The sequence below is a fragment of the Atractosteus spatula genome, chromosome 7 (assembly GCF_055471065.1).
Source record: "Atractosteus spatula isolate fAtrSpa1 chromosome 7, fAtrSpa1.hap1, whole genome shotgun sequence".
NCBI classification, from domain to species: domain Eukaryota; kingdom Metazoa; phylum Chordata; class Actinopteri; order Semionotiformes; family Lepisosteidae; genus Atractosteus; species Atractosteus spatula.
The window spans coordinates 2,353,237-2,369,680 of record NC_142712.1 but is presented as its reverse complement, the minus strand read 5'-3'; the positions used below and the strand labels follow the sequence as shown (position 1 = coordinate 2,369,680).

The 16,444-nt window shown below is 41.8% G+C and overlaps 3 protein-coding genes across 3 annotated transcripts; 2 read left to right on the top strand and 1 right to left on the bottom strand.

Moving 5' to 3' along the window:
• Nucleotides 1-164: 164 nt before the first annotated feature.
• lipt2 (lipoyl(octanoyl) transferase 2) lies at nt 165-3,338 on the bottom strand. Its single transcript, XM_088921247.1, has 4 exons — nt 3,282-3,338; nt 2,369-2,590; nt 1,724-2,231; nt 165-1,417 (listed from the first exon to the last, which is right to left on the bottom strand). The coding sequence occupies exons 2-4, from the start codon at nt 2,369-2,371 to the stop codon at nt 1,155-1,157; spliced, it is 774 nt and encodes a 257-aa protein (XP_088777373.1). The 5' UTR covers nt 2,372-2,590; nt 3,282-3,338; the 3' UTR covers nt 165-1,154.
• Nucleotides 3,339-4,141: 803 nt separating this feature from the next.
• defbl1 (defensin, beta-like 1) lies at nt 4,142-5,205 on the top strand. Its single transcript, XM_088922107.1, has 3 exons — nt 4,142-4,196; nt 4,597-4,717; nt 5,181-5,205. The coding sequence occupies exons 1-3, from the start codon at nt 4,142-4,144 to the stop codon at nt 5,203-5,205; spliced, it is 201 nt and encodes a 66-aa protein (XP_088778233.1).
• Nucleotides 5,206-6,692: 1,487 nt separating this feature from the next.
• On the top strand, nt 6,693-15,959 carry pold3 (polymerase (DNA-directed), delta 3, accessory subunit). The gene is made up of 12 exons (XM_088920339.1): nt 6,693-6,877; nt 7,705-7,760; nt 8,185-8,287; nt 8,740-8,779; nt 9,049-9,181; nt 9,790-10,057; nt 10,278-10,350; nt 10,460-10,646; nt 11,062-11,174; nt 11,798-11,895; nt 12,629-12,707; nt 14,458-15,959. Exons 1-12 carry the CDS (start codon nt 6,821-6,823, stop codon nt 14,664-14,666), a joined length of 1,416 nt encoding a protein of 471 aa, XP_088776465.1. The 5' UTR covers nt 6,693-6,820; the 3' UTR covers nt 14,667-15,959.
• Nucleotides 15,960-16,444: the final 485 nt, after the last annotated feature.

The window sequence follows — 16,444 nt, the reverse complement described above, 5'->3', positions numbered from 1 at the left end:
GGAAAACTACAATCACCCCCACAATGCCACGCCTGAACCGCACTTTCCTTAGCAACAAGAGTTCAGGAGTTGAAGAATAATAAATAATAAGAGATTCATTCGTTTTAGTAAAAATTTTGGTAACCAGTCCAATATCTCCAGACAAGAAGGCATGTAAACTTACAGTAATGGAAATTTGTTTTATTGAATTAAAGCTCTAATTGTACACCTCTGAATATCACACAGACTTTTAAATTTCAAATGAATCATACATTATAACCATATATCAAAATCTACACATATATTTGTAGGCATATAAAATACATTACATGTACTTAAGCACCATAAGAAAAAACCCACAAAGCATATAAAAATCCTAACCGTTCCCTAATGACTGTCTCAAAGGCTTCACTCTGTAAAATCTAGATTAATACAGACATTCCCGTTAACAGATTTTGTGACAGACTGATTGAGAAGATGTCATCACCGTTTTATTTTAATTTCGGCTACAGAGGTTCCCATGGATTTTTCCCTAACGTATGTGAAGTTTCCCTTCGTCTTCTACGTCATAAAGCTTTGAAATGCAAAATTTACAAATCCAATGTTGCTGATAAAATGAAAAGACATGACAACCCAACTTTTACCACAAAACAGAATGGTCAGAAATACAAATTCCATGTGTTAGACAAAAAGGAGCAAGAGTTGTATTTTTACGGTGTCTTCTTCTTCTTTTGCATTCTTCTTCACATTAACATTACAAACAGTGAAATACAGAGGCTACATTAATTAAAAATATATAATTTTCCATCACCAGGTGGCAGTACAGTATCTATATTCTAAAGTGATGTGTACTGTTTGGAAAATGACAAAACAAAATCTGTGATTGATTATTTCAATGCTTTAAAATAAATAGAACATTAAGTGAAACCATCATATAAGCAAATAATTTCAATTTTGAAAACAGCCCGATTAAAAAAAGATTTAGATTTAATCTTTTTTTAGATTTAACCCCAATTAAGATTGGGGTTAATTTTAGCGGGTAAAAATCTTGTCAAAATATTACAATAAACTGAGATGTTCTCATTCTAAATAGTTTTTTATGCCCTGAAATGTTTTAAACATTTTATGAAGGTGTGCATTTTCATATGAAATAAGAAAACAGACAGTGTACACTCTTATACGTGTATTTTTTTACTTGGATGGCTTTTACGATCTCTTATGTTTTCCAGGGACAGAATGCAGTTGAACTCTTCTGCAAAGGCATCCAGAAAAGGCTGAATAGTCTCTGCTACTGTAACATCTCTTTTCAGTTCTCTGCTTAACGAGGTGACTCCTTTACCCACAATCCCACAGGGTACAATGTGCTCAAACCAGCTCATCTCAGTGTTGCAGTTCAGAGCCAAGCCATGAGAGGTGATGTATCTCCCACAATGGATTCCTGAAAAACATTTTGCCATTACAGATGACAGAGCACATAACACATCATTTTCACCACCAACACTTTATCGAAGGAGCATCTTGACCTCATAACTGGGTACTTCTGGTTAGGTTTCTCATTATCCCTCAACTCCTTCACTTATGATCTGACTCTGCTTTTTTTCTAGGTCTTGAAAAAGTAAGGGCTGAATTGATGCCCCTACTCATTTAAAAAAAACAAGATCTAAGTCTGTCCTGCACACTAGCAGCTAATGCACGCATTCCCCTTGCACTGCAACTGGAGTCGAGGAGGAAAGGCCGGAATTACCTATGGCACAAATCTTGTTGTCCCCCACCCACACGCCCGTGTCCGGAGACGTGGAGGCCGCGATCCCCAACTTCCCGCACAGACCGATGACCGTCCTTTCCAGCTGGCACACGTACCAGCGGACGCTCTTCCGAAAGCAGCCCAGGTGGAGGATGGGGTAGCACACCAGCTGGCCGGGCCCGTGGAAGGTTATGAGCCCGCCCCGGTCCGTGCGGAAGAAGTCGGCTCCGTGGCCCTTCAGCCGCCACTCCTCCTGCGCGGGGTAGGGGCCCTGCCTGATGCCAGTGGTGTAGACCGGGGGGTGCTCGCACAGCAGGAGGGTGTGCGGCGGGGGGCCGGTGGACTGAGACAGGGCGTCCAGATGCTGGCGGACATGCTGTCGCTGCATCTCTAAGCCAAGCCCGTAGGGAACGCGGCCCAAGTTCACCACGCGGACGGCAGCTCTCCGCAGAGCCATGACTCGCGCTGGGACGTGTAGTTTTAACTCTGCATCTGGGCTGGTGAAGCGCTGTGAACAGTGCAGCAAAGCGTAGAACAAAGACTCAGGTACAAGGCTTGTTCCGAAGTTTCTAACGAACCTTTAAAATGATTTTTTTTTTAAATTGTCCCTTATTGTACCAGCAAAACTCAACATCCCCTGCGTACCATTAGACCTCAGTCCGATGAGGAAAGCCTTGTGTGTACATGTCTTCGCCCTTGGTTGTTAAAGCCACGCTTTGGTCTCGCGTCATAGAAGTGTTCATGCGAGCACCACTCAGTCCTGTTCACCGTGGCAACCCAATGGTACCAGACGATAAGCAAAAATGAAGCTGCCCCCAGACTGTTGACAAACACCCACAAGCCTTCAGCGTCACTCATAACCCAGACCTATGAAAGAAAACACAAAAACACGCCACTGTTTTCATAATACCATAACTCACACAAAGAAAAGGCTATAAGACAAAGACTCCAAATTTCATTACACAACTACATCTACATTAGATTCTATAAAGGTACGGATCAAGCTGTGATCGAATTTTACATCATTATAAAAAAAAGTTCCAGTGTGTGATTTTATGCAAAGCACTGTCATTTGATAAACTACATGGTATTTAATTTTAATAACCCTGACGACAGACCGGGAAAAGCAAGGTCTCAACCCCTGAGATTGTTTATGGTTACTATACCAGATCGGGACTCGAAACCCGAGAAGCTTATTTTCCCACTGGAAGTTGTTTTTTTTCTCTCCTCTTCGTCCACAGTTAACAACATAGAAAACAGCTGACCGTTGAGAAGTAGGTTATATTCAATAAAAAAGTGAAATATCAACCGCGTTAAAGGCTCGTTTTATTACTTCGGCTCAGAATAAAACTTATGATAAACTATATTTATTAAACATCACACACGCTGAGGTGTGTGTGTAAATTGTCTTCTAAAGTAAAATTATATTATTTACACAAGACAAATCTAAGGCAAATTTGTTTTTAAAAACGGACAGCAGAAGTAGACATTTAAAATATCAACTTAACAAAAAAAAACATGAATAAATTTAGATGAGTTAAAGCAAATAGAAACTTACCTATTTTGCTCGGACACACTTATCCGTCCTATGGATGCCGCCATGCTCTGACAGCGGATCCTCTGAAATTATTAACTTTATTGACAAAACACAGTGTTTTGACACTACTGCTGCACAGCGGCAGGGGGTGGCGCTGTTGTGGTGACGTCAATGTAACTGGTCTTGTACTGCTTATTTCAAGTTTTAGAAACATAGTATACATTAGTAGCTGTTTATTTCTAATTAAAAGTTTTTTTATGCATTCGGGCTTTCCATGCAATTGTTTTGCCTGCATCGATACGCGGTAGATCTGGGGGAAGAGTTTTATCATATTTATTATATTTATTTATAATATCAGTATCAATAAACTGAAGATTCAGAAAATCAGGAAAACGTTCAGAAAACGTAAAGACTGTTTTCTGTGTCAAACGGCCTAAGGCCAATGATCTCAAGTCTGCTAATCTCACTCTTAATCCGTTTACAGAAAGAGCCGTGTCAGAGTGGCACTGTGGACCAGACACAGTGAGAGGTATCATGTGTTTGTCATCAGGTGAAACTTATTTTCTCCACATAGAGTCTTCTGTGCTCTAGAAACCAGTGTCCCATGATACTGTATAAGGACGTACTGCCAAGAACGCGTTTAGGAATGAAGGCCTTGTTCCTACACCAAACCTAATTAGGAATGGCCTACAGTTATCACTCTTTCCATTAAACTACTGTACCTTTTGAAGGTTGCCCGTGGCTCACATAAATAATGACTTCTGACAAATAAGATTTACTCCTCCTCCCCCAGTACGTACATTTTCTAAGGAGCTATAAGTTCTCAGAAACATTTTAGGACTTGTAGCAAAGCACTGAAGTGTCATCAAAAGCAGGCAGCCATGAACTGTCAGCGCTTGGTCCTTTTGGTGCTACTGGCATTTCTAACCATGATGCGTGAGTTCTTCTAACTATCGCTTATTGTGTTATTTGGGTTTTATATAAGAAAACTTCGGCGGAAGGAGAGAACTGTTGTCTGTAGCATTGATGATTGCAGCACAATATATTTAGCATTTTCATGGCTTGAAAAGATCACAGGCTCAGCAGAAATGTTAAAAATATTGTAGTGCCGTGAAAATGTTCATGATCTGACTAGATTACTTACTGGATACGCTGCTATTAATTTCTTCCTTATAAAGTTCCCGTTCAACCTCCACATGAAGTTTTGAAAGGTTTGAACACAAGCTAAAGATTGACAATATATTGAGTGTTGTACCTGTAGTTACAGTACTATGTTTTTTTGTTAAGACAAACGAATCTGAATCTTAAAAAACAATCTAATCCTCTTTTTCACCAGATGGGGCTGAGGTGGGATCCAGCTTTCCTTGGGGGTGCTCAAATTACAGCGGGGTCTGTCGTACTGCATGTCTGCCTCAGGAGTTACCCTTCGGACCTCTGGGCTGTGACAAGGGATTTGTGTGAGTACAGGCGGCTCTTGTCGCGTTTCTTCAGCCACATGCGATAAACAGACCTGGCTTCAACGTGCTTGGACCCTCCAAAAATAATAGCTTTTAAAACAGGTTCTCCTCTCTTTAGCAAAAAGCAGCTCACCACTAAATTCTGTTCCTTTCAATCAAGTATATTTTAGCACAAGATCTCAGAAATGCTCTTTATTAAAAAGAGACGGCGCAAAATGAAGTATTCCAGTGTCTTAATGTGTTCGAATATCAAGTTCTGTGAACGGTGTTACTAATTTTGAATCCACATTGCGCCCTGTTCTTAGAGTACAGGCCAGTTGTCATAACCCTTACCTCTCTGGTATTGAATCAATGAACAAAACAATGTCAGAAGGGACCAGAACCCCCGTTTCAGTTCCAACCATGATCAAGTGCTGCTTAAAGTAGTTGTTGTACTTAGTGCTGTATTTTTTTTTCAATTCAGATGCTGTGTGTCTCATATCTTCTGAGGACCAGAAGCTTCCATTTTCCAGCTGGCTTCTTATCACTCAGGATTTCCAAAGTGAATCTTTAAATATTGAACATGGCTCTGGATAATATTTTTATGCTGCTCTTCCTGCTTTGTTTTCAAGTCATTCACGATACTAGCAGTATTTCAAAAGATCCGGTACAGATATTCCATTTTTCCATGTGTCTTAACCTATCATTACCAGAGCATTTTCTTCCCCATGTTTTTCCTGTAACCAATACTGTAAAGTTGGGGGGCACCTCTGTTTACATGTTTGGACAATAGTAGTCCTATACTGTCTCAGTGAAGCTTCTTGCTTGGAACATATGCAATATTTGTTCATTACAAATCCCATCATAAAGAAAATAATGTTTAACATGGGTCAGACAAGATTTATTTGTTCATTTTCCAATGCAATTGTCTCTCTCTAAAGAAGGAAATCACAGAGATCTGAATAAGTCATGTATGTTTGTGAGACATACGGTATCTTATACACCTTTACATAAACCTTCGTAAAAATGCCCAGTGCTTTAGACCATAAAGCTTGTAGTATTTATGTTTTTTAAAATACCATCTGAGTTGTGTTTGTGTGATTGCATTTATTAAAATGGTCCCTTTTTCTATTTAGTAAATACTTAATGGTATAATAAAAATTATTTCCCATTTTTTGTCTTTATTTGTCTCTCAAATTTAATTCTACACAATTGTGAAAAATTCTGTATACATTCACATTTATGTAAATGATTGGGGTTTTTTTAGATGTTTGAGTTATGCCCACATCAGGCCTCAGGTGATACATTTGTTCACATCCAGTTTCTGCTTTGTTCATGCTTCAATCTGAGGAAATGTTTGGTGATGTGTAACAAATTGCTTAATTTTTTAACATTCTGGTCTAAAAAAAAACTGTAATGGAAAAAGTACTGATATTAATAGAACTCTATGCTACATACTGTATATGCAAAATAATAATAATAATAATAATAATAATAATAATAATAATAATAATCACCTCAGTCCTTAGATGAGGTGGTCGCTGATCTTAGGTCGAGATCAGCGTTGTAACGCTGAACCTTGTGTTAATTACTTTTCTCTAAGACGACTAGTGAAACCTGCTATACATAATAAATAATATATTAAAAGTTTTAGAGGTAATTAGAATGTTTCAGAAACTATTTGAGTGAAGAACTGCAGGCATCAACGTAATAGCTGCACAGGTCGTTGTCACACTGAAAAGTACAAGGAAACCGCGAACGTTTCGACAGTGAAACCGGGTTGAAACGGAGAAGAAAAAGAAAATGCGTGTGGAAGATAAAAGGGGGGGATACAGAGACGAAAATGCAGGCAATGGATTTAATGGAAACCTGTGATTCTCGGTAAAATTGAGTTTACGGCACGGCGAAGTGGGAAAAGTAATTTTGAGCCAGGCGGGCCCCCGTAGAGAAAGTTGTTTACCGTTTCTAAGGGAACGACCTCTTCACCTTTGAACTCCAGTCTCGCATGGGGACGCGATGAGGAAAAACAGAGCTTGAGAGTCTTTCCCGCCTGAAACAGGGAGCTCGGCTCGGCAGAGTAGGGGTAGTGCGAATACGACCCGGAGAGACGACGGAGTGGGCGCTATGGATGACCTCTACTTAGACAACATTGATGAATTTATCCATGATCAAAATAAAATCGTGAGTACGGGTTTGTTAAGTGGATTCATTTTCCGCGCTCCTTTCAGAGCCTGAAAGTCGCTGTTCGTGCATTTTGCTAAACTGCCCAGGATTCGCAGTGGTCGGGCGCATCTATCGACATAAATCAGCACTTATATCCACAAGTTAATGGTAGTCGCTGGCGATGAATGAGGGAGACGTTTCTGTTTTCTACAACACGAAAACAAGCGTTATGCTACATCTACGAACAGCGGTAACGGCGTGAAACGGCCAGCAGGCTTTTCTGCGTTGTGTTACAAAGACGGAAGCGGTCTCCGAGAATTAGGTGCTGGTGTGTTCAGTGTCGGCTGTCGAAAACGGACACGTGGCTTAAGCTGAAGTTTCAAACACAACTAACGATAGGGGAAGGACATCTAACATGAGTTTGTCTGAAAGCCTAGCGACCTGCGCCAAATGTCACGTACACCTATGTACCGAAAACATGTCAGACCTCACGGCTGGCATCGGCAGTATTTTGAGTTCAACAGAATAGCATGGGATCTGTAGTCCACTAAATTCAATACCTGAAGGGTGTTCTGTAGAGTTTTATTAATTGAATGCCATTTGTTCTATGTGTTGGTCAGAAATTATAGAGGGAAATGTTTCTTGGACTGCACCTCGTCCTGGGCCACCCTTTCATGACTCTAAGCTTGTTCATGAGACTTTCTAAATTCTTGCTTATTTCAGACAGTCCCTCAGCTCTGAGTGAGGCACCCATTCAGATTTCATTAGTGGGTGATTCTTAAATGAAAGCATGACAGCTACCTTGTACTGTTACAATATTCTTGACAGTGCATTTTTTCATTCAGGTTACCTACAAATGGCTTTCTCTCACCTTGGGAGTTCATGTCAACCAGGCAAAACAGTAAGTGACATCCCACCCTGTATCACTGTCACAATCTGAATACTTCCCTCCTTTCATTTTTAGTATATTGCATTTATTCTGCTTGCATTTTGGAGATTGTCAGTGCAATTTGTGTATTAATCACTGAGCAAGTTAGTTTAGCAGGTATTATCAATGGACTGGGTGCATTTTTCTCGTTAGGTAACAACCTCCGCTTTTATAACAAGGTTAAGAAAAGTCATGTAATTATACTTCAGTTTGAAATCAGATGTTAGGGGCTGGAATCTGGTGTAATGCTTTTGTGCAGTGAGTTTTCTGTGGATAACTAATTCACGTAAAAGCGCCTTTGCTGTGCTCCAGTTTTTTTTTGTAACTTATTCTCATAGAAATCCCAGTAATATGCAGCTATTGTATCTGTGTAATAATTCAGTGTTCTTCATTTTAGAATGCTTTACCACTACTTAGACCAAAAGAGAAAGGAGAGCTCCGGGTCTCAGCTTCACGCCACTTACCTGGTGTCTGGTAAACTGACGGAGAATGGCAGCACGGTGAGCAGATCAAACCATGGATTTGAGGAAGAAACACAACCGAGAAGATGATCTGTACAGGCTGCCGCAGGGCTACGGTGCCTCAAACACCTTTGCTTTCCTTGACACTCATTCGTCGTAGTGACTTTGGAAACACGAGCCTGGTCCTACACATGTTTAATAAGAAAGTTTGCAAATAAGAGGAGGCTCTTAGTGGCTAATTGATCCTAGCATCTCACGCAGCCATTATTGGGAAGAAGCAGTGGGATGGGCTTTGACAGCAGGGCTCAGGTGCTTCCTGTTCTCCGGATGACAGGGTCAGAGCACATAGTCACGAAGAGAGGAGTCTTGGTCAGGTTCGGTGGTATAATTCAGCACTAATTGATCTGAAAGGAATCTTTTTTTTTATCTTTGTCCTTCAGAATACCTATCAGTCTCTGAAAATTGTGGACTAAAAAACTGTTTCTTTGCAGAGTCACAAGGTGGCAGTAGTGAGAGAAGATCAGCTCGAAGGCAAGTTGGAGAAACATTTGGTTTTATTTAACCTGGTTCCAGTTCTGACTCTTAATGTTTGTTACAACCTAGACCAGGTCAAATCTGTGGGGCCTACAAAGAAATCCGAGTTCCCTGCTCTTAAGATTTTGCTCAAAAGCAACTGATGTTTCAGGTTAAAATCTCTTTCAGCATAGATGACAGGAATGTGTTTTGGTTTTGCCTGAGCTTTTCTTCTCTGGACTCTTACAAATGTCCTTTTTGTCCTTTTTTTAATTGAATCTTTACAGCTGTCAAGTCCAAGATGGTAGTGATTGCCAGTGTGCATGTGTACAGCATTCAGAAGGCGGTGCTGAAGGACAGTGGGCCTCTGTTTAACACAGATTACGATGCTGTAAAAGAAAATTTAAAGAATTGCAGCAAGTAAGTCCTGCATAAAGAATTAGAGTCTTGATCATCCTACAGTGACAGACTGAAGGAGCTGAAGTTTTAGTTTTAGTCTTGGACAGAGAAGATTGCGAGGGGACCTGCTACATGACCTACATGGTCAAGCCAGTGGATTTCTTCAGAATGAACAGTGAAGAGCAAACCAGAGGGCTCAGAGTGTAGACTATGTGGAAATACATTTAAAACCAAGAAGAGGAGACGCATCTTTAACTATAGGGTTATGGGAGTATGGGGGGAAATAACCCAATCATGTTCTTTTAAGAAGCATGTCAACAGTTAACTTCTGAATGCCTAACGCTCCTCTTGTTTGTAACATTTCTTATGTTCTTTATGATTATAGTTTGACTTTATCTTACTGAAGGTCACAAAACAAGTTATATACTGTAGTGATGGTCAGAAAAAGTCTAGTGCAGTGTGGAGTGTCGTTGAGGGCTCTGGATTCACAGCTGGAAGATTACGTGTGCCGATGTCAGGTTTGGCTCTGCTGTTGTGCTTCACTCAGATTGTTTCAGTGGGACATCCATCTTGACAATAGTAAGTTGAACACGGGTCGGACAGCTCACAAAAGTCTATCTGTCCGTTAGGCACAGTGCCATCCGATGTGCCGGTGCGGATCCTTTGTCCTCCGCTGAGATCTTGCGCATGGAGGAGATGGCGCAAGTGATGCCCCCAGCCCCCGAGGCGCAGCAGTCCGCCAGCAAGCCTGCACTCAACGGGCACAGCACTCATGCTGCAAAACCGGCTGCTCAGCCGCCCAGAGGGATCATGGGAATGTTCAGTGCCAAAAGCACTGCCAAGTCTCAGGAGACGGACAAGGAAGTGAAAACCGAAGTGAAAGAAGATACTGCAGCAGTATGTGCGCTTTTGTTTGTGTGACACTGCAGTGGCTAGATATCAACAGATTTAATCATTGTGGGCTACCGTCTTCATCAGTTGTGCACCAACGTGGGCACACCTTATGAACAATGAGATTAATAAAATTATCCAAACGTTTAGCCAATTTTAGGCCTGTTTGTGTTACAGGATTGCCGTACTACACTTAAATGAGCAAATCTTGTTTTATTGTTGACAGGCAGAGCCATCAAAAAGTAAGCCACCCAGCAAAGCTAGTGCCATGAATAACTTCTTCGGAAAGGCGACCACGAGTGAGTTTTTATTGGAGTGATTTTTTTTCCTTACCCACTAGCTCCATAGTGCCCTCTGTTCACAGGTTGCTGCTTGGCCGTCCTTACGGGGCTTTGTCTTCCCGTGCAGGTAAAGCCAAAACGCCCGCTGAGAAGGAAGTGAAAGTTATAAAGGAGGAAGCAGGCGCACCTGCGTCTTCACCGGCCCAGGAGGAGGGGCGGTCTGCGAGTCCTGCTGCCCGGCCCGAGGTGGACATCAAGGAGGAGAAGCCCAGGAGCTCGGAGGCCCGGGGGAAGAGGCTGAAAGAGAGTAAAAGGTTGCGCAGGGAGCTGCGGGCGCCTCTTTTAGTCCTCACGGCGTTCCGTTTTCACGCACTTGAGCAGATCAGAATCCTATACCGTTGTGCAGTGGATTCGAGGGCTGGAAAGTCTGGGGGGTGGACCTTGAGCATTGCAGAATTTAAGCGCAGGATACAGGTTTATCGCGCCTGGAAGACAGCTTTGGGGAAAAACAAATCTCCAGTGTTCAGCAGTGCCAGGCCATTAAATCTAGCTGATCGTAAAAATGTTTTAGAAGTGAGGACTTTATTTCTTCTTCTTAAATGCGCGATACTAATCAGTTATAAGAGAGGCCTCTAGCATTACGACACTTTTCTATTTCATCCCTTTCTCCTGTAAAACTTGAGTGTTTAGTATGATAGTCCCATTTTCTTTATTTAATATCCCTTCTAGCTGTAAGACAAAGCGGCTCGAAGTGTCGGACAGCGAGGATGAGAAGTTTGAGAGCCAGAAGAAGAAGAGACGCCGAATAAAGAAACCGCAGCCAGACAGCAGCGACGATGAGGGTAAGAGGCGTCCCCCAGAAGCGGGGCTCCTTCACGCAGCTCTCTGAAGCACAGCTCTAGTGTTGATCTCTGCCCTGCCACAGCTCCAGTGCTTCTGCTGAGGGCTCAGCCAGCTTTTAAAGGTACTGTGTAAAAGTGCTTTAAACTAAACACGGATTTCCTATCCTGATCAAATTCGGCATGAATTAAATCATAAGCACAAATGTTGCTCAAGAGTTAAACAAGGATACGAATTGAAACTACAGGGTAGTGCTGTTACAGCAGAGGAAATGAGGCATATTGTACACAGCTTGAATCCCCATTATCTTCAGCATTAAATACTAGTTGTATTTTCCCAAAATGTTTAGTAGAAATTATTTCTAAAGACAAATATGTACCTTTTTAAGTGTTATTAAAGTATTCAGTATTAATTTTGAGAATTTTATTTTTTATCCCTAAGAGAGGCAATGTAAAGGGCATGTTTTATTTGCTTGCTTTTGTAGAAGTGGAATACCAGCGACAAACGCAGTATTTGTAGGCGCTAATCATAAATCGGGCAGCTGTGTGCCTTCTGTTTGTCAAGTGGAAAATGGTGGAGAAGGCAGCAGACGGGATGAGGTTTGTCTGTGTTGTTTCTGTGACAGTGATCCCAGACTCCCCTCCTTCACATCACGTGGCAACACCGTCGCCAAGCCCTGAAGCCCACGTCAAGAAGGAGCCCGACTCCCAGTCTGAGGCAAGCGTGCTTTTTAAAAGCTTCCTGTTTTTTCTTCACTGAATGTTGATCTGTTATGTCTTTGACTCCACTTGTCTTTTTTTTTTCTGAATTGCATCCACAAGTGTGCAGGTCTTCCGAATCGTAAATGTCATGAGGTCCTGAGGGAACAGGATGCTTCTTACTGACTGCAAATGAACTGTTAGCTTTTCATTTACACGAGGCCCGGTAACCAGCTTGACAATGGTGTTGTGTTCTGCTCTGTCTTTAGAGCTAGAAACACACAGGTATTTCGCAGGTGCTTGGCAGTCACGCACCTGAAGGTACAGGTAAAAAGAGTCAATGAGCTGGGCGAGACTCATGATGCTCAGCCTCTCCCTCTATACTAGGCAAGGTCTGAATAGACACAGGTTTATCTCGGTGCCCTGTGGCCCGTGTCATGTCTTCCGAATGTTCAGGACCTTAAAGAGTAATGCAGATGCATAATTTGGTCCATCATGTCTCTCATTAGCCTCCTGCTTTCTGGTGTCCCTGATTTTTGTATCAAGTCAGTCAATCACAATCTGCTTTCTTCTCTCAGTAATATGTGGTCGAATTTCATGGGTCATTTCATCCCTATCATTTTATATCTAACTGTTTTTGCCTGATCGCTTGAAGCCTTTAAAGTCAATGGGCAAACAGCTACCGCTGGGGCTGTTTTTATTGGAAGAATTGTAGGAGCAGAATCACATCCCAATAAAGGCATCTGTCTCCACCCCAGGGCACTTCGGGAGTCAGGAGAAGGAAGAGGAGAAGGGTGCTGAAGTCTCGTACCTTTCTGGACGATGAAGGCTGCATGGGTAAGGCAGATTTAAACTGAGAGTGTCGGTGTTGAGGAACTGGGGCCTCGGCCCTGCTCTGTAAATCGGACGTGCCAAATGCATGACTACTGAAACTTCGGCAGACGGAGTATGCTGGAAACTCATGGGCGTTGGCTGACTCCAAGATTGCAATGCTCACCGAGATGCATGTTTTTTCTATTTCGACATAGAGGGCTTTTTTTTTTCTCTTTACAAATCTGATCTTGAATCAGGACAGATTTCCCCGATGGTGTATTTGGTTTCCTGCATGTTAGTGCTGTATTTCTTGTCATGAAGACAAATGTTCACACTTGGCTTCATTGGTATTTGCTGTTTCTTTCCAAACCCACACAAAATCCTGTGAAATGCATTTATCCGCAAACACCGCAAACACATCAGCTTTCTTTCAGCATCTTTTGTAAGTTTTCTTAATTCTTTCATTTTTTGGACCTGCACCGAAATTTTTTTAAAAGGCTATCAATTTGTTTGTGGTTTTGTTTGATTTTCATTATAGAAGCCACAGCTTCAAGCCACTGTATAAACGCAGAACTAATTAAGAATGGTTCATTTAAGTTTTTTTCCCCACTTTGTCTTATTTTTCAGTGTCATACAGTCTTTTATTAAGACGTTGATTTATTTTTTTTCTCTCCAGAGTTTTTAAAGAGGTAATTAACTTTGAAAATTATGTGGAGTTGTTACAGTTTAAAATGCCATTTATTTTAAACTTGGCCTGTGCCCTGGAAATAGTCAAGAGGATGAACGGTTCTTGGTGGGTTGATGTCCTGAACCACAACAGTCAGAAAAGCACAGACTGCACCACAGCCGCATAGGCAACACAAAGGTCTGCATAGACCAGATTTCACAGGTTATTAATAGACAGTCAGAGCTTCAGGCCACATGGTTGACCATCCACACGCAGCAGAGAATTTATCATGCAGCGCGCAGCTTGTGGCTCCAGGTCATATACGCGCCTCTCTGGTCAGCATGCTCTTGTCAGCCAGAACCCCATCCTACAGCCACAAGATCAGCAATGTTGCGTTCTTTGTATACATATTTTGGAATTGTTTCTATTTTCATTTCTTGGATCTATCTGTACTTTCACCAGAGCAGCCACATCCCATTTGCAGTGTTTCTTTGTCCAGTAAACTCCTTACTTACGCTTCGAGCGAAAAGGACTGGAGAATGCTTTTGTTTTTAATTTTTATGCATATGTGGTTTACAAATTCCTCGGGAGTATAGTACATAATGAAGTGTTTCAAATACAGATGCTGGCCTAAATAGCTTAATGTCTGAAGAATGTCATGTAGTTTCCCTAGAGGCTGAGCATCCACAACAGTGTTGTTCATTTCTTCTAGATACCCACAATCTTTTGTGTGTCTTCCTCATTCTCTTGAAGGGGTTCTGTGATCATCAAAGCTGTAAACACCACTGGCCCTGCATCCAACTGGCCTGCCCACTTCTGTCCATTCTGCTCAGTCAGGGTCACCTGTCCAGAATCCCGTCAAAATTGTCACCCATTGAGAGGTTGAGAAGGTCCTGGGCAGGTCATCTTGAATTTGAAAGCTGTATGCGCAGGAATTAGTAGGGGTGTGATTGGAAAGTTTCAGCCCTGAATGTCTTAACAATCACTGAACAGTGGTTGCTTTTGAGCTCAGTGCAGGTTAATGTCCTTATATTCTTCCATGACCTCCTTTTCACTGTGTCACTAGCACCAGTGGTTTAATGCGGCTGGACTCTGCTTGTCTTCCAGTGACCGAGAAGGGTTACCAAAGTGAGTCCTGCACGGACAGTGAAGGGGACTCGGGCACGTCCAGTCACAAGCGGCCCGACCCGCCGGCTGCTCTGAAGCCCACCACCGGGAAGAAAGAGGAGGACCGGAAGAGTCAGAAGAAGACCACAGCCCCCGCCCACAAGGGAACTAAACAGGCCTCCATAATGGGGTTCTTCCAGAAGAAGTAACTGGGGGGTGTGGAGCAGGACACAGCTTGTTGGCTGTCTGAACAAGCCCCAGCTTGCAGGGATTGGTTTTGTATGTTATTCAGTGTCACTGACAGTTGCGACTTGAGGACACAGTGGGATGCCTGGAGGAAGACATGGAAAGGAAGATGGGCCACACCGCTGGAGATTGAAATGAAGGGGTCAGGGGACTGATCTCGGGTGGCTTTTCTCCTATCACAGCAAGGGGTTGCTCTGTGACAAGAGAGCTAGTCTGCAGTCAGCTAAAAGCTGTCCTAGAATTTGAAAAATGTGACTTTCTTTATCCCATTTGTGTTGTTCGTCACACTCATACTAGTCAAATAGTCTGCTACAGGGTCTGGTACAGTATGAGCCCACGCAGATCATAAACGGCAGCTCTGGCTGGCTTTGAGAGCTGCTGGCCCAACTCCAAGGACTGATACGATATTGACGGTGATTATGGTTGTTGTGACATTGTGGGTGAAACTAACTTTCGAGTGCTGGTCAGCTTGTACAGATCCCATTGATGCGCACAGTGTTTGTGTCATTGTGAATGCTGCCTTACCCTTAAAAGGGAAAAATGGATTTGAATTCTAATTATAGAAGAACCCTGGAAATGTTCAGCCAAACTAAACAAGATAGGAGCAAGGGCTTGGATTTATAGCAGGGGTTTGTCCTTTGTCTGTGGCATTGTTCAAATAGACTAAATATTGTTAGATAATAAACGGGTTAAATATCCTGTTGCTCTTCTGCTGTTAAAAGAGTAAATGATTGTTGCTTTTTTTTCCTTAGATCAGTCTCATGGGAGTTGGGAATTCGTAATTCATGAAGCTAGGAATGACAGATATTCTTTATTTTATACATTTAAAAGCTACCAAAAAATCTGTATGAAATAGTTTTCCTACCCTGAAGAACACTGAAATTCCTCAGACTGCCCACTGTGATTCACAGTTCTGTTCTGAATTCAGAAATTAACCCTGATATTTTCATATTTCACAGCAGCAGTGTGTGAGGTTATGGTTCTGGTGTTTTAAGGGGACATATTGGAGTCTAAAGCGTGGATTGTTTTCAGATATCAGTACCCAGAAGGTTAACATAGCTCAGCAGAACTGATCCTTTGTAAAGTATGCTAAGTCAAAGGTAAAATAGGGTGTCTATCCTTTCTATTTTGTTACTAGTGGTTGTGTTACTAAAAAATTATATTTCTTTTTAACTGTTTTTTGTTGTTTTTAGCTGTGGGACCTTGTTTGAAATTGGAAGAATCTGCTTTACTAGTAAAATAAATGAATTAACTGTGTGTGTTACTGCTGTATTCAAAACATATATTATCTTACCATTACACTCTTCCATTTAAAAGTAATGTAGAGACAACTGGTGTGTAAGTGGTTCTTGCATAGAGGTGTTGCACACAGGCCTAGATTGTATTAAATTTAAAAACTTCAACCTTTGGTCTGTTGAACGTTTCCCTTGTGTTTTAGCTGCTGGGTTTTCTCTGTTTTTTTTCTTGGTTTTGTGGATTGCGGGGATATCAATGAAGTATTTTTGGAACTTATGTTAATAGTAGCATTGTGGAGAATGCGGTCGTAGTGTACATGCAGAATCCTTTGCCAGCTGTACAAATAGTTTAGACCACACTTAAGCAGAATTGTATGGACTTTTTTTAATGCCATGAATATTTTTCTAATGCGGCTGAAGGTCATTTCCACAATGTAGGTCATGAAACGCATAGAACAGTAATTTTGCAGATTTTTCATTGTCTTAGAGGGCTCCCTGTACCTTGA